This window comes from Crotalus tigris, unplaced genomic scaffold (genome assembly GCF_016545835.1).
Source record: "Crotalus tigris isolate CLP2741 ecotype Arizona unplaced genomic scaffold, ASM1654583v1 scf7180000023617.9722795, whole genome shotgun sequence".
NCBI lineage: Eukaryota > Metazoa > Chordata > Lepidosauria > Squamata > Viperidae > Crotalus > Crotalus tigris.
Window position 1 is genome coordinate 8,582,998 of NW_024100081.1, and position 21,445 is coordinate 8,604,442.

General features: G+C 36.8%; 1 protein-coding gene and 1 long non-coding RNA gene across 7 annotated transcripts in view; one reads left to right on the forward strand and one right to left on the reverse strand.

The window, feature by feature from the left end:
* LOC120297394 overlaps positions 1 to 7,618 on the reverse strand; it is a 41,487-nt gene extending 33,869 nt beyond the window's left edge. For all 4 annotated transcript variants that reach the window (XR_005553785.1, XR_005553784.1, XR_005553783.1 and 1 more), the window contains exons 1-2: positions 7,257 to 7,618; positions 3,434 to 3,498 (exon numbers count right to left, since the gene is read on the reverse strand). This is a non-coding gene — a long non-coding RNA (uncharacterized LOC120297394). The remainder of the gene's footprint in view (positions 1 to 3,433; positions 3,499 to 7,256) is intronic.
* Positions 7,619 to 7,777: 159 nt separating this feature from the next.
* LOC120297322 (phosphatidylinositol 3-kinase regulatory subunit gamma) overlaps positions 7,778 to 21,445 on the forward strand; it is a 43,428-nt gene continuing 29,760 nt past the window's right edge. Inside the window, exons 1-2 of one of the 3 annotated variants that reach the window (XM_039319822.1) lie at positions 8,557 to 8,647; positions 16,468 to 16,582. Coding sequence is in view for 1 of the 3 variants with exons in the window: in XM_039319820.1 (XP_039175754.1) it covers positions 8,542 to 8,647 (106 nt within the window). In the remaining 2 variants the exon portion in view is untranslated. Of the gene's footprint in view, positions 8,648 to 16,467; positions 16,583 to 21,445 lie in introns of all 3 variants that reach the window. The other 2 variants (XM_039319820.1, XM_039319821.1) reach the window with 2 other exon arrangements.

The following is a 21,445-nucleotide window of genomic DNA, read 5'->3' on the forward strand; positions in this document are numbered from 1 at the left end:
GTTTTTATGAACTGCACACAATTTCACTTTATTATACAATCTGCAGCCAAAAATATTTCACTACAATATTAAATAGCTATGGTGGATGACTGATAAGCTATGAAAACTTTGCATTTGGAACTTGGAAGAGGACATATAGTAGCAATATAATCTATATCTATATATTCAGTGGTGGGATTCAAAAATGTGGACAACCGGTTCTCTGTGTGGATGCCGCTTCCGGAAGTCCATTCTGGGCCTGGGCAATAAAAAATTAGCTACCAGTTCTGCCGAAGTGGTGTAAATTGGCTGAATCCCACCACTTTCTATATTGGAATGAAGTGTGATATAATGATTGTGAGATTAGGCTGAGAAGATCATTTTTAGCCTCAAAAACTCAAAGGTATTACTTTGGGCTGTTTTTCAACCTACCTCATAAGCATGCTGTTGTGGGGATAAAACTAAGCAACATCCCCATAGAAAAAATCTTGAATTCTTGGAAAAAAGAGTATGATAGAATGAGGATAGAAATCAAATTTGGAAAATTTGAAAATAGATCCTTTCAAAATTCTGATGAAAACCTGTGATCAAAGCAGACTACTTTGATCAAAAAAAAAATTAATTGGCCATGTTACTCAAAACTTCTGTTGACAGTATAATTGATGACAATGCTAGAGATTGCAATTAAATTGTAGCTGCCACACCCTACCAGGCATGCAATATAGAATTTGTTCTTAGAAACTCACTTTTTCTTTCCTTCTTTCCCCCAATTCCCATCTCTTTTTAGTTTTTGATGGAGGAGGAAGAGAGATAATGCTTCCACGTACAATATTTAGAAAAGAAATATTGGATAGAGTAGATTATTGTTACACTGCTTCAAAAATTTTCAATTTGAATTAATCAATGAGTTTACTTTCACAATTTGAGTAGGTGTATCTATACATAGGAAGGAAATTTGTCATAGATTACATCAATTGGTCTTATTCTGAGGATACTTTGCTTTCCTCTCTAGTTCCTCTGTAATACTGTACTTACAATGGTTTGCCTGCTTAGGTCAAGTAAAAAAAATTGAGTTTTTGTTATACCCATTTTTTCTATTAAAGATGTGAGGCAATCTGCATCAGTACTTTTTCAGGAACAAGAGAATTTATGGCGTATGTGTATGCTATCTTTTTGAAAGGCTGACATATTAGAAAATTGTAAGCATTCTGTATATAATGTGTGCAAGCCACAATATTATTATACATAAATATATGGTCTTAGCAAAGGTTATATATATATGCTTTAGTTAACACTAATTAACATAAAGAGATTTAAATTAATTTTCATTTCCAGTTTTAACTCCTTTAAAGGACAATTAACTCTTTTTACACATGGGAAATTTCATTCTTTGGATAAACAAGTGCACCAAACAAAGAACAGCATTTAAAAGGCTGTATTCGGTTTTCCATTCTGAAGTTTGGTGAACAACCTACTAACATGACTGATTATATGCCATCAAGTCAGTGTTTATCTTAGAACTAAACAGATTTTCTCCATGACAATACGTCTATAACCAGGTCTTCCAGCAGTACATCCATCACTTCTATAATGGTATTCTTCTATCCTGCTGCTAGTTATCCTCTTCTCTTCCCTTCCATTTTTTCCCAGTATCAAAATTTTCTCTAGGGAGCTGGGTCTTTCAATCATGTGCCCCACTGACATTAACTGTTGCCTCACAGTTAGTTCTCAGATTCTAAATGTGACCCACCTAGCTATAATTTCAATAGATAGTGTTTTACTATATGTACAAATGCCATGATATCATGATATGTACAAGAGCCATGGTGGCACAGTGGTTAGAATGCAATACTGCAGGCTAATTCTGCCAACTGCCAGTAGTTTGATCCTGACCAGCTCAAACTTGACTCATCCTTCCATCCTTCCAAGGTCAGTAAAATGAGGACCCAGATTGTTGGGGACAATATGCTGACTCTCTAAACCCCTTAGACAGGGCTGTAAAGCACTGTGGAGCAGTATATAAGTCTAAGTGCTATTGCTATTGCTATTTTGGGCTTTATCAGTTCCCTACCACTTCACCAGGTTCCAGATCATAGATGTCCTCAAGGAGCTAGTGTTATGGTTCTGGCTAATGAAACACTTCAAAGAACTTCCAGGCATTTATTTTCCTAAAAGTCTTTTATTGTTGCAAAATGTCGGCACAGGCATAACGGACAGATGCTAAGATCTAAGTTCTCTTCCTCTGAGCAGTTAAATTATCAGCATGTTCCCTCCCTAAATTAGCTGTCATATATCACATTATCCAATTAGTGTGAAGGTCAAAGGTTTTCTTCCTCTTTCTTTCCCGGGCTTTACCCCCACCCCCCTTCTGCTCTGTATTAACCCCATAAATACCAGACAGTTCTACATATTGTCAAAAGCAAGAATATACAATATTTGCAGTGTTGACAGCTGGTATGAAAATTAGAAGACATGTGAATGTAAGCACTGTGGCATGAAAAGCATGATTTATGACAGGATATGAAAATGTAATTGTTGTGGTTTCTTAACAACCTTTGGTTAAAATTAATCTCCACTTAACATAATATACAAATCTTGGCTTACTTCCTATGTATTCACATGGAATTCACTGCATAGCTTGTTTACTTCTATTGAACCCTATGCTCTACAACAGTGGTTCTCAACCTGTGGGTCGGGACCCCATTTGGGGTCGAACAACCATTTCACGGGAGTCGTCAAACAAAGCAGTCCGCCATTTTTTCCCTTTTTCTTTCGCCACGCCCCTGGCACCCCGGTGATGTATAAGTGGTTGGGGGTCACCAGAACATGGGGAACTGTATTATGGGGTCGCGGCATTAGAAAGGTTGAGAACTACATGGCAGAGCTAAAATAGGTTACTGGTTATGATGTTTTTTGTAGCACTATCCAGAAGGAATCTAGAACATGTTCTGCATATTCTGTTACAAGTTCTTCTAGCTTTTTCTAAATTACATGAAAATGTTCAAGCCTTTAAAATTTAAAGTCACCTCAAAGTAGAAATTGTTAGATGCAAGGGAATGAAAAAGAATTTGAGCTCTCTGTTGTTGCACCAGAGAGCAGGCAGATTGTTCATTTTATTCATTTCATATCTTTTAAGATCATCATCATCATATTATTATAGAGAGCCAAAGATTATGGACTTCTGCAATAACAGATATTCCCAAGTATAGTGGAGGAAATTGGCAAATTTGGGCTGTGTAAAATAAAAGAAATTTTCTATTAACAAGATATTTGGATATTATTCATAGTTTACTTGGATACATTTGCCCTGATAAAAATTGAAATTTACATATTCTTAAATGTTACTGGTATTGCAATTATAGCATCACAATAAAGTATAGTAAAATATAGTGTGTAAAGTTTGACTAGAACTGGTAAGATTCAGGATCAAGTCTACTATAGCCATGGCACTCACCTGTGTTTAAGCCAACTAGTATCTGTGCAATCTCTTTCACAGAGCATGTATGCCACTTTAAATTCCTGTGAAAAGACAGGATGCAAAACCAAAAAATTATATATATATATAATATAATATATATATATTATATATATATATATGTATGTATGTATATATAAAAGCATTCTCTCTATTATCTTTTAGACATATAAATACAGTGGGCATTTCCGTGAAGTAAAATTCTCTTGAATTTTGTGTATTTACTTTTGATCAGGTATTTATAGGAATCTAATATCCATTGTGCTTAAGAGGCGAGAAACTGTAGCTATTGCTAAAAATACAAGTGATAGGAAATTAACTGCAGTTAAAATGACCTGACCTAAATCCAGTGAACATTTCTGGGGCTAGCACAGGATATATAATATATTCATAATGCCAGGTCAACAACAATTCAATGCAGATTATGTTAGTGATCTATTATTTATATTTTAGTGAAAAGGACATAATATTACCAGATAAGCAATAAATATATGATATGTAAAAATATCAACAAGTGATAAAAAAAAATCAGCACAGAGGCACTTGATCTTGCATGGATGAATCATATATGGTTGATGATGTTCAACTTTCACCTTTAGTTTTGGATTAGCTGCAACAAGATAGCAAAGTTTATAAATGCTGCATAAAGTTGCAATTCCAAATATGCTTTCTTAGATACAGTTTCTATTGAATTCAGTGAAATTTACTTTGAAATAAATATACTTAGGGCATAGATCTGAGGTACGAACAACAAAATGGAAATAGGTATATGAGGGAGGCTGCAGTTCTGCATTTAGAAGTATCTCTCTTTGAACTCAGATGGCATTTACTTCTGAGTAAACATGGCTAGGGTTCTTAGTTGTCTCCTGACTATCAGTCTATTTCAAATCTGTAGGGACAAATGCAGAAATTTTCTTTTCTCTCTTTAGTTATTTTAATTGAAGATATTGTACCCTCCAATAGCAGCCTATTTAAGACTCCATTATCTATGATTAATCTCTGTATTTCTAAAATTTCTTTATTCATTAAAGAAATCTTTCAGTCCCATTTGAAACTGTAGTGGGTTTTAAGATTATTCCGCTACAATTTAACTTGTCACTTTCTGTAAAGTTATATAGTTTTCATCGTCTCTGTTGTAAAGGGCACTGGGGCTACTAGGATGAGTGTCAAACGGTGGAAAGCGAGGCTATCTTAGACAGAGCCATCTGACGTGAGCTTCAAACCCTAGTCCCCGTTAACATTGCCCTCCATTCACCATTAAGGTAGTTTCGTATCTCTTATATGGGACGGTCCGATCAGGAAGGCTATATATGTCCAGAGGAATATTCAAATTTAACTGCTGGCATTCGACATGTATCACTTGGTCTATTGTTCATGTTGCTGCTGAAACACCTTTTAGTAAAACGGGGCAGAAAATAACTGATGAGGAAAACAGGAGACGGGCTCTGTAAGCATTTTCGTTCCTGCTTCTACGCACCCTCCCTTCACCCTCCTCTTCGGTCCCGCTTAGTAACCGAGAGTGCCAACCAATCCACAAACTGCCAGCCGGCTTCGCAGCCTTGCCATTGGCTACTTCTGTTGGAGACCTTTTAGCGAATCCCCGCGCTCGTTGCTTCTTCTCAGACAAAAGACAAGCGAGGGGGCTCTCGCAAACGGGGCTAACTAATCTGCACTCCCCCTCCCCCTTCCGACATTCACTTTCCTCCACCATCCAGCCGACCTGGCGTCCATCCTGGAAGCGAGCCAGAAACGGAATATGCAACTTTGCCTTTTCTTGAAATAAGAAGAGTGGAGAAGAAAAGTGGAAATGCACACATATATTCAACCGAGAAAAAAAACCCTCCCTACCAAATAATGCTGTTTCTCCAGATACTATAATAAAGCACGCAGGCCCTCTTCTGTTACAAAGAACTTGGAAGTTTTAACAATGTATCTAAAGCTGTTTGAATATCTGCTTAAACAACTAATCTCCACCTTGAGCATAAAAAGACATATGGACTTTAAAATACCTAAACTCTTTGCTTACTAATCCTAAACCAGTGGACATCTTCAAGGATAGCAACAAGCTGGTCCTGGAATTGAATTTTCTGACAACTTTATCATTGTTAAACTAAAGCAGATTCTCATCAAGTGACTTTGGCATAACCTTAGTGCAAAGTGAGGATATTGTCTAGATGATATGTTAAATCTCAGTTTCTAATTAGAAACCTAATTAAAATGACTGCAGATGTCATTGACTTTTCTCCATTTGTAAATAATGGGCACGATAGGCCAACACTTCCATCATGTATATTCTTTAAAAACATGAAGCAAAATAAATATACATGTACCAGATGTGACTGGGCAGATAATTCTTCCATATGATATCCTTATTACACACAAACAATCCTGCAAGGCTTGGCTATGGATCACAAATATTACAGTGAATAATCATCTCAATAATTCATATGTGCTGCAAGAAAATTGTGGTTATGGGAGATGGGGAACATTCTGATTCTCTATATACAAAAAATACATCACAAACATAATAGATGAAAGCAAGTGTTGTTACTACATTATTCTTCAGTACTTATAACCATTCTTCCAAATATTAATGCTTGGGCAATGTCATATGATCAAATCATGAACATGATAAGATTTTGAATATTTAAGGGACGCATCACCGAAAGTTAATAAACCTCAATATCTGAATGGGGAGAGCAAAGGAGCCATGGTCTCATCAACTTTATATATATATAAGGTCAAATTCTATGATGGAAAGGAATTTTAACTAGTGTAATGTGAACATATACTTTTTACATTTTGGGGAAATGAGTAACATATTCTGCCAACTAATCATACTTCTTGAATTTGACAACAATCCAAGCAGACAGCACCATTACAATGAGACACCAACTGTACATCTTCAGAGTAACCCAACTGATGACAATAAGATTTACTTTAAATAAGAATACAGCTCTGAGCAGTTGAATAGTCTGTAAGTCACCTGTCAGCTACACATTAACTTTAATCATAATTCTGAAGTACACTGACACACTGGTAGGAGTCCATGTGTTTGTAAGCCTGTATCACAAAGGTTTAAACATAATTTAACATAAATATTGTCAAATGACAATATTTTCATTTGACCATCCCTTGCTGTACACAGGACATACATTTGAACTTGCAGTTTGTTAGAAGTAAAAGAAATACCAACTGTTCAAAGCCGTTTCAACTTCAACTTCTACTATCACTAGTCATGAAAACCCAATTTACAGTGTACTTTCCCAAGTCTGTTTTTCCCTTTGAAAAGCCAACTTCCTTCTATTTATGCATGGAGATTTACTGTATACCTGTGTGAATTGTTACACAAGACTAGAATAAAATACACTTGAGTCCTAGTTTCAGTTTTGATAGTCATATTTACACCTAGTACTTAAGAATATTAAAGTGCTTAGTTATAAGCTTGATACCCAGTGGACAATTTTCACATTCTAAACTACCATATGTGTATCCTTCAAAGCTATTCATAAAGTACACGTCTAGAGTTTCCATATTTTACATCAGTCATTCAAATGATGGACTGTTGAGGGTGACCTATCATATATTATCAATACTATACACACATAAATCCATACTGAAATATTAAGCACATTCCAAGTTCTCCCTGCTCTTTGTATATATTTAAGAGTCATACAGTCACTAGTACAACAGAACAACCTCATCTGCAAATAGTCCCAGCCCCAGCTGCAGGCACACAACCCTAAATATTGTCTATATACCAACCGAAAATGCAGGAAATAGGTGGTGAAAGATAACCTACCATTTACTTTGCTATGCGTTGTCAAATCATGACAGAAATCAAGTGGATACTTTGGGGGGGGGGTTGCATCTTTTATGTGTCGTCTGAGAAGAAAATGGGGGGAAGCGGGAAGAAGTTCTCCTATCTCTGAATATTCTGGCAACTTTACCGCTGAGCACGGGGCTATACATTCAGCTGGCGCAGACGGGTGATGGAGGGGCATCTGTCGCCAGCTGCTCCAGCTGGAGGCATAGCTTCCTCGCATCACTGCCACTTGCACTATATATATATATATCTACATATGAAATCTCAAAAACAATTAGGGGTAAAACTGGAAGCCGACTCTCCCGCTCTCTAGCAGCTTTTGTTTCCTGGCACGGCCAGGGTACTTCACCAGAAGCAAAAAAAAAAAAAAAGGGAAAGAAGGAAGGAAGCCTTTCGGCTCAATATCTTATCCGAACACGAGCGAGTTAAACCTAGGGGGCGTGGTTTCGCTCTCGCTTTGCCCTCTCCTTTTCCCACCTCGGAGGCGGGGCTTATCCCCGGCATAGAGGCGGTTAGCGACGGTTGGGGCCCTGGGTGCCTCTTTAAAATGAAACTGGCCGGGGTTGGGAGTAGCCGAGCACCAAAGAGCGCGCGGGGGCTGAGGCTGGGCTTACGTGGAGCGAGAAGCCGGTCGGGAGCCGCTGCTTGCAGCAGTGGGCGCCGCCGAGCGCGGGACTTCGAGGGGGACGGAAGCGCCGCTGAACCGGCGGCGGTGGCGAGCTTTGCCCTGAAGGGGTAGAGAAGCGAGGCGTGTCGCTGGCTTTAGGGAACAACGGGAGGGTTTTGTTATTAATCGGCAAAGACCTGTCTTAAAACTTTGCTTTTTAAGAACAATCGCGCGCGGGCCCCCCCCCCCATCTTCTAACTGCCTCCAAGCAGCTCCGTTTTCCCAAATTTTGATCTCGCTCATCTTAAACATTATTTTTTGTCAACCCCCCCCCCAGATCTTTTATTTTGGATTTGCGAAAGAAGCTGAAATAAGCGGCTCCGTTCCCTCGAAGCAAAGGGGAAATTGGAAGAGGGGGAGGCATTTCTTTCGCTTCCTGAGAGGGGAGTGGTTTTCCTGAAGAGGGAAGCCATCGAGCTATTCTTAAGAAAGTTTCTTCTCTACCCGCCTCCCGGGTTTTTTTTGTGTGTGTATGTACATGCTTCGGGAGGCTAGGCTTTATTTCGTGCTGTGCCAGACTTTTTATTTTTTGAAAAAGTAAAGATCTGGCGAGAGAGCTCCGAGCGATCGTCGCCCACCTGCCTGTTTGTCACAATGTACAATACAGTGTGGGATATGGATCGCGATGATACGGACTGGAGGGAGGTGATGATGCCGTATTCCACCGAGCTGATATTCTATATCGAAATGGACCCTCCAGGTAAAAAACAGTTTTTAGTTTGTGTTCAGGTTTAGAGTCGCGGTAGGCTTCTTCTTTTTTTTTTTTTTTTCAGCGTCAGCCATCTGCAGAAGTTCATTGTTCTCTTTTCCCCAGTGGTGCAGGCTTTAGCTTTCCTTTCTGAAAGGGGGGGGGGGGGAGAGAAACCTATGCTTGAATGGAAGCCTGTAAACTTTGCTCTTATTCTATTGTGGTCACCGTTTTCAAAAGGCTATATTTTGTAAAGACGAAAAACACTCTAAATTCCAAAATCTAGGATATCCGCTTTTCCTGTCCTTCAAAGTTCTGTTTAGTGGATTTATTACCTACATTACACTGTAATTTAAGCTGCAACCTTTTTTTAAAAAAGAGTTGGTTGATGTGCCAGCTAACTAAATATTTAGTTGTAAACATTCAATACTGCTATTTTCTAATACTTTCTATTTCTAGTTTTCAATTCTATAATTGGGTGTTCTGGGGGGGGGGATCTAATCCTGTGCTTCTTTATTTGAAAATTTGTCCCACTAAGTTCAGTGGGCTTTTAAGACTAAGTAAGGATGCACATCATCAAGTTTAAGTATCTTAAAACGGTTAAAGGTATTATAATATTTAATGTGAATATTTCCATTGTTTGAGAAGTATTATTCTTACTTTGCTCTCACATAGTGGTTCTTTTGTGCCTAGGAAGGAATAAGATGTATGAGGAGCCAGAGGTTGGTTGACTCTCTGGTGATGTGTTTAGAAATATGATTATGAGAGTTTCACAGTTCTTGAAGCTTCTGCTTTGACGAAATCCTCAGTATGAAAAATGTATCTGTATACATTTTCTTAAACATCATTTTTGTTTAGGAAAAAACAATATTGAACTAAAAATTTTAAATAGAGAAACCATTCTTGCCATTACTTGGTATTATTGCTCATGGGGGGGTGCAGATGGGGTGGTCATATTGTAAAGCAAAAGTAATAACAGAAATCATCGTTGTGAAGCAGATGTAATAGCATTATACTTTAGACTTTAACCATGGTGATGATGCTTGTTTCTCCTTCATACATTTCTCTGGAGAAAAGCATTCATTAGGTTACTAAGAAAACTTAACTGTCTGAATGCATGTTAATAAGAGAATTTTCAGGTATCCAAAGTTTATAAAACTAGTGCTTCAATATTTCAGTGAGGTTTAAGCCTCTGATTCTTATAATCTGGGGTTTTTTAGAGTAATCTTCTAGATATTGAAAAACTATTACTGTGGTTCTTTCATTAATATAGTATTGTAGTCTCAGTGTTTGAGTCCCATTGAATTAAGAAGAATTTTCTTAAAAGTAATCATATGTAAAATTCTGCTGATCACTAAATCAAATGTGCTCAGTTTTCCCCTGTTTTCTTACATGCCATGAACTTTACAGGCTATTATCTTCATTTTATTAATATTTGGAATTTGGTAGGAGTTGTGGAACAGTATGGCAACCAAATTAGGTACTGTAGAAGTTTAGAGTAACTCAGATTGTTAAAACTCTATAGACATTTTTATTTTAAAACTTTATTTTTAATATATCTTTCAATTTCAGTTAAATCTCACTTTTTCAATGAGATCACATCACAATGCATAACTGAGATCTGCAAATGCATTTAAGTAATCCAACAAAGCTAAAATTCATTGTAAAGCTAGACTGTTACCGGTACATTTATATAGTCTTTCTAGGATATACGGTAAGCTTTTATAACTTAGAGAGAAAAAAAAGTTGTATTTCTTTGAAATAAAATGCAAATGAAGCAGATTCTGCATGGGATAATTTTGCAATGTTCACTCCAACTTTAAGATGTCTTAAGGATAATACAAGTTTAGATAGCAGAATGTAACAGCTGGTAATGGAGGGTGACATTAAAGTACTAGTTATAAGTTCATATTTTTAGCTGTGAGCAGGTAATGCTGCTTCTAAGAATAGAGCAAGCAAATGATTAGAGTCCTCCTTATTCCTACCCAAATTTTGATGCTTCATCAGACATTTATCTTGTTTCTTTAAATCCATGAGAACAAGTAACTTGTTCCATGGGTTTTAAAGAAATTGTGTTCTCTGCAAGAGCCATCTGTATGCAGCAATCCTATGACTGTGTGAAACAACATGGTTCTTTACTGTACTTGTTATGTTTGGTAACTATAGATAGATTGTTGCAGTTCTGATAGGCAGCAGTTCTGATAGGCAGCATGATATATCTGTACCTATAGGTGTATTCTTAATGTCCCTCAAGTCCTGGTGCTCTCTGAATTTTTTAAACTGTTTTAATTAAAAATGGGAAGCTGGCACACTGTAATGTGAAGCTCCAACCTATGGCATCATATTTGTTTAGAATAATTTCTCTGAGCTCCTCACAGGCCTAGTAGCTATTCAGAAGACTAATAAAAATGATAGATACTACAGCTCAGTGTTTTGTTTGGAAGTTTGCTCACCTGTTCAGAAAAAAAAGACAAAGGTAAATTGGAGGGGTAGAGAACATTCTGGGGGATAGGGGAATAGGAGTGTGGAGAGCAACTTCATTTCTTTCTGTTCTGGTAAAATATATGTTGTGTGGCTGGTTATGAACACTGTTACAGCTATTTAATGAATAGACAAACTCCCCATCCCCATGTCAATCATTTTGTGAATATATATAATATGCTGTCAGAAATTTAAATATTTTTCTCAAAAAGTTCATTATGATCAAATTATTCAGAAAATAATATTGGAAGTAATCATAATAACTATTTGTGAGAATAGGATATTTGTCTGTTAATAATCCTTTAAAACATACGTGTTGAATCTTTTAAAATTAAGACTTTTTAAAGCACAATTTAAACTGATTAATGCAGCACATAAGTGGAGAACAGAGATACACTGAGTAATTTCACCCCTGATGTCTTGGTTAATTAATTGTTCCTCTGATACCTGCATGTATGATGTAATCATGAAAACTAGAAAAAGCCATATTAGAGGTAGAGTACTCGAAATGACCCCATTTCTCTGCTTAATCATTGCCTTCCACTTCAAATAATGCCTGACTAGGGCTTTATTGGCTTTACATTCTTACAGCTAAGACAACTTCATCTTTTTTTAAAACAAATTTATTATAATGCTCATTGTTGTTTCTTCTACCGCACTGTACAAATTGTTTGTCAAACGCAGAACTGAAAACATATAGGCCCAATAGTAGTAGTTTCCAAGATTTTTCTAATAGGTGAAAACTGTTGTGTATTTTAATTGAAGATTTTGGAGATGTACAAGAAATCAATGCATCTAGTCCTGATAGAGAAGCTCCACTCATTTCAGTGGACTAAAAAATGCATAACTTCAGAACAGCAGTCTGCATTGCTGATGACATAATTTACTTGTTTACAAAAGTGGTATGCCTTTTCAAATACTGACACTAAACAGCTTCCTACAATACAATGAAGTAAATTCAGTAGAATATAAACTAATAATTATTGAATGAGAAGATCAATTATCAATATCAAAAAGTAACAAAACCTGTTATAAAAATTCACCAGGTAACACACTTATAATTTAAACATAGCATAAAGCTTATTCCATAAAAACTATGAAACAGCAGTATTTTAACTTCCTGAATTTTAACAGGAAGGGAGCCATTATAATTTCAAAAGTGGAAGGCAAAATGTTCCAGATGTTGAAGGCCATCTCAAAGGAGTATCGTTTTTTGGGAACTTATCTTACCTCTTTCCCAAATGGCAGGGTATTATCATTTCAAATCCGCTTGTTGAAATAGAATGAGCAGATTTTACATGGTGTCAAAAAAGCCCAGGACTGAAGACTATATAAGACACTAGACAATCCATGACCCATTAGATCATCTTTTCAGAGATATTTCCTTATCTAAATAGAGAAACAGAATATGGAGAAGAAAAAACAATGGGAGGGGGGGGAAAAGCAGTGGGAGTGGGAGCCACTTTTGACTTCTTGCTAACCTGACTGCAGCTGACTGCCCTACAGCAGCCGGTGGTGGGTCCAGTCCACCCAGCCTCCCGAGAGCTAGTGTGGGACTGGCCTACGTGATCTCCAGAGGCCAAAGGAGGAACCAGCCCACCTGGCCTCCAAAGAATTAGGGTGAGACTGATTTTCTGAATCTCTGAGTGATGGCAGCATGGCAGCACGGCAGCACTGAAGCAATTTCAGCTTTGTCAAATTTCAATTCTGCGGGAGTCATGGTCTCAGATTTCAGACACATTCTGTATGTTAGACCATTTGAGGTACTTTGGTTCTAAAATTGTAGGTATATGTACTGTTCTACCTTGTTAAAGATTACAGATATGAGAATTTTAGTAGTACATAGATTGTACTTGGGAAATTGTAACCAGTGTAAGTCCCATATTAAAGATGTAACTGGGCTATAATAGCTCTCACCTAGTAATTATGAGCAATTGCCTTTTTTACCAGGTATAATTCCTGAACTTCAAAGCTAACTCAATGTAGAGTGAACTGTAGTAGTACAACTACCAAGTGACAGGGATGTAAAATACTGTTACTTGTGCTTCTCATTCCAAGAACAGCCTCAGCTGGCACACCAACTGAAGCTAGCAATGGCTCATGGATTCATCGTTCAGAAGGATTCCTGTTATAGATAATCTCCTCTTAGGGAACTTCAAACCTGCCCAGAGCTAAAGATGGAATGGAATACATACATGCATGCATACATACATACATACATACATACATACATAGTTTATTAATGCCAGCGGGCAACCTCTCTAGCAACTTCATGTCAATATTAAACAATATGTGAGGGCTGAACCCTAGAACTCCCCACATTGGAGTAGCCAAGAGCTTGGCTTCTCTCCTACCGTACACACCAGACTGAAGCCCCTCACTTAAGAAAGAACAGAGCAATGCCTCTGATCCCAACAGGTGATATTGAAGACTGTTCAGAAATTCAGGAGGACCAAAAGGGTTAGGCTTTTTCTCTCCAAATCCCGTCATAAATCACACACAGGACAGGAGCAACCAGTGCAATTTCCATCCCATGTCCAGGTGTGTCTGAAAGGGATCCTGCAATACTCTGTGACCTCTGCTTCTCTTAAAAGAGAAGATAGGAGATGTGACAGAATTTGTCCCCGTTTGCTGTTTGAGGGCAGGTTCTTCAGGAAATCATTCAGTCTTCAACTGATGGTGATCACTTTTAGATCAGTTGTATTCAATCGGTTTAATGAGCATTATTTCTGGCATACCACATTTCGTCTTCTGGAGGTCTTCAATGTAAAATAAAATATTGTCAACAAATACAGTCTGCTCAGAGGCAATTATTGCAAGAATCAAGTATCAATAGCTTTAATTACCTAACCATTCTCCACTCTTCTCGGAACCTAGAATCCTCTCAGCAGTCCAGCAGATTACACACACACACACACCCATTTTTAGTGTAAATATAGCATTTTTATCCCACTAGCATTCACTTTCCTGATTAGTATTTGGATGGGAGACCACAGGATCTAGTTGTTGAGCTGCAGACTACATGCAGAGTAAAAAAAAACAAAATCCAAGAAGAAAGCAATGGCAAACAACTTCAATACTGTTTGCTAGGAAAACTGTATGAACATGTCTGTGAAGTCACCAGGAACTGAATTTAAGAAAAAGCTTTGTTTAAACTAGAGCGATCAGTAAACTAGCTCTCTAATCCCACAGAAATTAGCCATGTCTGTAGTAAGCCTAACATAAACAAACTAGCCTTTTGCTAGTTATATTCCTCTACAATTAGTATTGAAAGTAGAGATAATATGAATATGGCTTCCAGTAACTTCTGATAATCTTATTTTTCATTTTATTATATATTTAAATAGGTACAAGCTATCTTTTCTGAAAGGTTCCTATACATATAACATGTTCATGTAAGTTCAGTGTTGTCTTTTATTGTAATTGAACTTTTTGTCAATATTGTGTCCATAAACTGCTCTCAGTCATTTTTTTAAACAGTAAGTGAAATGATGGACAAATATTTTTAAATACTATAGGATAAATTCATGGACCTGGTGATACAATTTGCTGAAATATCTTGCTTCATTAATATTTAATAAAGGGGGGGGTCTCATAATATTTTGGTTGTGGTTATTAGTATCATAAGTGAGAGAAACTAAATAGCAGATCTTGATCTGCTTACCTTTTTTACACATTTTATTGACTTACAATACTAACAAAATGATTAACAGTAAGTTTTCATATATTAATAGCTACAGTTTTCAGTATTTTGGTTAAAATTTACTGTTTAAATGATGGAATATAATATAGGTTCTTGACTTTTTGCTACAGTCTTCATAGATAATTTGTACACTGACATTTTATTTTAAATAGCTATTTTGCAAGTTTTGAAGAAAAATCTTCAAAGATATCAAGACATTGGTTGTTGATTAAAAATACTACTATAGCTTAAATGTAGAGTTTAGGAGCTCCTTATTTTATCTTGCATGTTTGTATTTCTTCAATTAAAAGCTTTTTAAAAATCGAAAATACTATATATGCCGATAGTGTTAGGTAGAATTAGGAGTTTCCCCAAATAGTCTGCAAGCTCTGTAAACAAAGGCGCCAGCTAAGCTTTAAGAAGGAAATTGGGTTTATCTTTTCTCCTTCCTTCTCCCTAGAGGGAACAACCAGGTTCCGGAAGCTTCAGTGCTAATCTAAAATCATTGCTTTAAACAAAAGAAAATGTCCGTATGAAAAACAGAGATCAGTTTCCTCACTTTTAGAAGTTCAAGTTAGCTCCATTTGAAGTTAAGCCTCTGGGGTTTTCTGCAAACCAATCTGTTTGATGTTCAGTTGTCCATGGTTTGCAGAGATGCTAGCTCCTCCAAGGGAGATATACCTTCTGAGGGAGGCTCACAGATGTGCAAGTCTGTTTGTTTGGCTGTTAGCCATTAATTTGCAAAGTTGTTAATTATTCTCTCACAACATGAAGCTTCTCAGTATCTTCCAGCTCTCCTCCGCTTTCCTGTGTTCCTAGCAGTTAATTTGGCCCTTGAAACAAAAATCTTATCTCTTCTAATCCAAGGACAGAGCTTCTTTCTACAATGTTTCCCTTCCCTCATTAATCCTTTTTATAAAACACAGCTAGGAGACTAGCTGATTCATTCTGTCAAAACCTATTTTCAAATCCAGATGAGAAAGCTGGTGTTTCTTCTCTACCACATTATCCTTTTCTTAGCTCCCAAATAGCTTAGTGCAGATGTCCCCAATCTTTTGGGCTCCAGGGACTGGTTCTGTGGAGAGAGGTTTTTCCGTGGACCGGAGGGGGCATGGTTTTATGTGCAGACCAGTTGCTGGCATGCCGTGGCCCGGTCCTGGTCCACGGACCAGGGGTTGGGGACCCCTGGCCTAGTGGTGTGAGCTACTGAAGATTAGTATATCGGAGAAGGATGTATTGTCTGAACTTGTTTCTGAAACTTGGACCATTTTTTCATTAGATTTGTTACAAGGTTTTTGGAGATGTGTTTCGTTTCTTTTGAACTTTGGATTGTAGGTCTATTTGGAAGTTTAGCTACTTTCAATAAAATTTTTATCATAAATGGCAGCACCTTTATTTTTTAATTCAGGACAAATAATCTGCCATCATATTTCATTACTTGGGTCATACACAATGTTGAACTGATAGAGTTAAAATGTTAAAGACCAACATGTGACCGGTGGTTTGGTTGATCACATGGCTTGCAGCCATCTTAGAGCCTCATGGGTGAAGAGCTTTTATGCCAAATAATAATTCTACCATAGCTATTCTACTTAAATAGCTATGTATTCATGCTTCATAATTGAGTGTATAATTTCTCACATAGTAACTTCTGACTGATTGCTATTAGGCTGTGCCTATGGATGGCACCTGCTCAAGTCTTCTCATTTCCAGTGTGTGCATCTTTATTAAAATATGAAGAGCTCTGAAGAATTGGGATGTTTAGTACTGAAGCTTGAAGAAAGGTGAGTTTCAAATTCTGAACACTTTTTCACATAGCCTAGCCCCATTGCACTTTTGTTGATTTTGATTTATGAGTTGGAGGAACATCTTACCTGAGCACTTAAGGATTAACTGTCTATACCAACCACCATTCCCAGAAATTTCCAGATAATTAATATGCCAGATTTATTTTGATGGCCATCTTCCATGTATGAATATTTCATAATTTGGACCCAGTGCACTATATTACACTAAGTCCTTGTCAGTTGTGCTATAAAGAAGCAAAAGAAATACCTTTATGTTCAAGGTGGAAATCTCATAACTTAGTATTTTATTCATATAGCATTTTCTATTGCCCTTTCTTTCATATTCTCATTTGGTCCAAAGTCTCTCCTGCATTTTCAAAATGTATTTGGCAGCATTTGTAATAGGTTTGGGATTTTTCTCTCAGCTGTCTGTCATGCATATAATAATTCAAAAAGGAAAAAAAACATAGAAATGATTTTGGTACTTCTTAGTAAGCAAATGAAAATAAATTCCACCTGTGTCAGTTGGAGCTGGTTCCAATAGTGTATTTTATAATGGTATGAATTCCTTTTACTCTAATTTTCAAAAGATTTTTCTGTAAGCTGTCTAGAATTGCCATGAGTGAGTAGATGGCTATATAAATTTTCCAAAACAAATAAATAAACAAACAAACAAAATAAAGAAGTTTTATAACTTGACTAGTAAGGTTTTTTTCTTGATTGGTAATCAGTTACTTCCACATTCTAATCTGCAAGAACAATTCAAACAATGCCAAGCAGACTGCCTGCATGGATTAGTTCTGGTACCTAATAATATAATTAAACAGTCTAAGAATAAACTTGAGCCCTCCTTGACTTTTTCATAGAGATAGCATTATGTCCATAGTTTTTCACTGAAAGGCAACAACCATCACTAGGATTTTATGTGCACTATTTCCACATTGTTTGTAGAAATTGTCTATCACAATTATCAGCTGACAGCTACAAATCTGCCCAGGCACCAAAGCATATAAACTATATAGGGAGTCACAGTTGCAGTTGTGAGATGAGTAGCTATATAAACTAGGATGGATAGATGAGATAGACAGACAGACAGACATATAGAAATAGACATAGATATAAAAATTGCAACCCCAGGGAGACTCAATGCATCTCTTCTTTGACTATAACAGTCAGATTGAAATTTTTCCTATGGTGGTCCAATTCCATTCTTCTGTTTTTTGTACCTTCCGCATTTCCAAGATTTTCACTTACTTCTGTGGATCTTCAAGTGCATCAAACAAGTGACACATTTGGGAATAACTGAGAAATCAATGTGGGGCTCGTTAAAATTCTTTAATGAGATATTGTGTTCATAAGGCAATTTGGGATTCACTTCCACTCTGAAAGAAAACCCTTTCTCCCACCTCAGTTGGTACACTCACTTAACAGATAGTCAGGACTCAGTTGAACTCAATATCTTTACATTTTCTCTTGGGAGAAACAGTGTTAACGGAATTCCTATCTCTAGTAAAACTGGAAACAGCCTATATCTAAAAATGCTTCTAATGACACTTGGCTATGGTGACCACCATTTGATATTTAGTTTCTAACAGATTAGGTGCATTCTTCCATTTCACATAGTGAACATTCTTTTTTTTTAAGGTTATGGTCCTGTCTCGTAGTTTAATGAGGCATTATTCATTGTTTCAGCTATTTAACCTTTTCTTTCCTTATCAGAGTAATGTTTAATATGTTCAGAGATATTCTTAGTCAGTTAGATCTTACATATTTGAGTCATGTAGCCACCTTTTCTACAATTGTATACAGTTTCTTCCCATTTCTTGGCTTGTGATTTTCTTTAACCTCCAAGCAGTTCCTTTTCTTCTAGAAATCTTTTCCTTTTGAGGGCCAGTTTCTTGCCACCTTGATTTCTTCAGCCAGTTCCAGAGCATAGGTACAACTATCGTGAGTGTATTCTGAAGAATGATGACATACAGCCTCCAGTAAAATGGGCACAAATTGGGAAGCCATTTGACTATATCTTTGACATGAGAGCTAGTGACCTTCTCTACCATAAGATAGCAATATATATTGATTCTATCAAAGTATTTTTTTGTTAAAAATTCATCGATTGAAAGTTAATCAAAATAGCTTTTAAAATCTAGCCTCTTTTCAGCTGATACACTTCAGATATGAAGTCAGCAGAATTCATTGATCTTGCCGAATTAAAATCAAAAGTGAATATAGATGCTTAACCCCATCCACTACAAGACAAAGATAAGAACATTTTAAAAAAAGAAGTAACCATTTTGATGAAGGAAAAATCAAATCTGTGAAGATAGTACACTTTTAGATCAACTGAAATGTTATGATTTCATCCTTTTGAGTCTTATAACTTCATATTGCACATCTGCCTGCCACACATACCTAAAGCATGCTGGGACATATTTTCCCCATCACCAGATATTGCCTGGTAGCATGATTAGATAATTTAACAGTTTTTTTAATTCCTCAAAGCTTACACATTATAATATTCAAAGTAGAAGGTAAGATTTTCACTTTCACATTCCCTTTAATGAATTGTTCTGTGTTTCATTAGGTGTTGGAATGTGGGGATCTTGGTGCTCTCTGAGCCCTTCCTGGAAAGGCACTGATAATGTTACCTAATTTGGTGATGAAATATCTGCAAGAAAACAACCAAGCTAAGAGAGCACCAAGGACCCCACAGTTCAACCCTGAGCTACAAATATTCTATAGCTTGCTATAGAATAAGGCTTGCTATAGCACATTGACTTCACTAAAATGAATCAACATATATATATGTGTCCCAGGATAATGTTGCATATTCTGGAGAGAGAGAAGTAGGAGCCCGAAAACTGGGAAGAATAAACCTTTGGTCCCAGTGATGGACGCAGGTTGGATCCTGCATAACTAAAATAACTTCAATAAAGTTATAAAATAGAATTTTAGTATGTTTGTGTTAAGGGAAAAAATGTTGAAAAAAGGATGATTTGCATAAGTGCTACCATTTTCTAAGAATAATCCTTTTGTGAAGAGTACTAAATGTGTGAAGATTAGATGTCATAGTTGCTGAGTCCACATAAATGACAGAGAACACAATGTAAAGTATATATGTGTCTTTAATAAAATTCACAAGGCTGTTGGATGACACAATCTCCTAAAATTCTGTGGTGTGAATCATGACTGTATTCATTGAATTTGAGCTCTGTAGATTTCTTTAGTCAGATAATGAAAGTTATCTGGCTTTTTCTCTGTTATTTATCTTTCAATTCAATTTAAGAGAAAATACTATGACTTCACTGTTTTGTTGTAAATTTCTCCAACGTTAATAGAGAACATGATATATAAGCATATTGTAGTTGTGACATAATGCTGCTGTTATTGTTAATATTCCATTTATATGTTCCATAAGAATAAATAATGTAAATTAGAAGTTGTTGGTCTACGTGTTTCACATTATTTCAAAATGTATATGCCAGTGATGGCAAACCTTTTAAAGACCGAGTGCCCAAAAACTGGCCCTGCCCCACCCCCGCTCTGCCCCCCCATCCTCGCCCCGCCTGCCCACAGGACCATTCACCATGTCCAGGGCCCACCACAGATCGCCCAGGCAGCCCAGCAGCGCTATGGTGGCCACACCCTCTGATCGCGCCCTGCAGCATCAACTGCATGATGGGGTGTGAGAGCAGAGTCTTGTCTATGCTGCCTGGCTGCCATGTCCTTGGCTGCGCTGCTCCGTGTGGGCCACGCTTGAGAGCGACTCTCCTTCAGGGAGGTTGCTGGTGAGGAGGGGGTCGCGGGGAGAGGCAAGGCTGGGGCAACAGCACATGTGCTCACAGAGAGGGCTCTGGGTGCCGCCTCTGGCACCCATGCTATAGATTCGCCACCACTGGTATATACTATCCTTTCTATCACTTTTTCCAAGCTGATATACTATCGTTTTCTATACCTACTATTGATATGACGTGACTGCAACATTCAAAATGCCATTAATTATATTCTTAGCAATTATAGTTCCACTATTATCTTCCTATGATTTATAGAATAAATATATCTTGTTAAATCTAGATCCTAAAAATTGAAGAATTTTTTTAAAATGTAGTTTTAGTTGTGTCATTTTTTTTAACATACTAATGAATATTACAATATGGATGGACTGTAGAATACTGAACAAAAAGTCATTTTAAGTCTCTTAAAGGTAGGGGATTTTCAAGCAAAAGTTGATGGATCTTGTAGTTATATTTTGATTTGTGCTGGATTTCATAATTCTTGTCTGTGGGATTGTTAAAAGATACTGGGAATGTTTCAAACTTCTTTCTTATGCCATGAAAATAGAAGGCAGGATTACAAAGTAGTGTACTTCCTAAATCAGAGATGTAGTATGGGACAACTCATGCCTGACCCTTTTTAAAATCATGCACACATCAGAAAAGCAGTTGCAGTATCAGTCTTGGTGCTGCATTATGGGTTTTTTGAATGAGTGGCACATCAACATGTAGTAAATCATAATGGCATCAACTGCATGTCAATGTAGGGTTTACCTTAAATAAAAGGGCATGTTTGCATTTGCATATCTTAGCATAAATGTATATTCATCTCCTTACTGAGTAGATCTTTTAAAAGTTAGCTATAGCGTTTTCCACTTGAGATATTACAGTTGATATTACAGCATAAAAGCAAAAAAAAGTTTTTATTTTTGAAATTCTAATGGCATAATTTGAAGCTGGCAAATTGTATTTTTGGTTATCTTACTCATAGTAATGAAATAGCCGGATGATAGTATTTGTTAATTAAAAGTGGATAACATTCTGGAAAAATAACCATTACTTCAATTTGGATCAATTTGTCTGTTTTAGT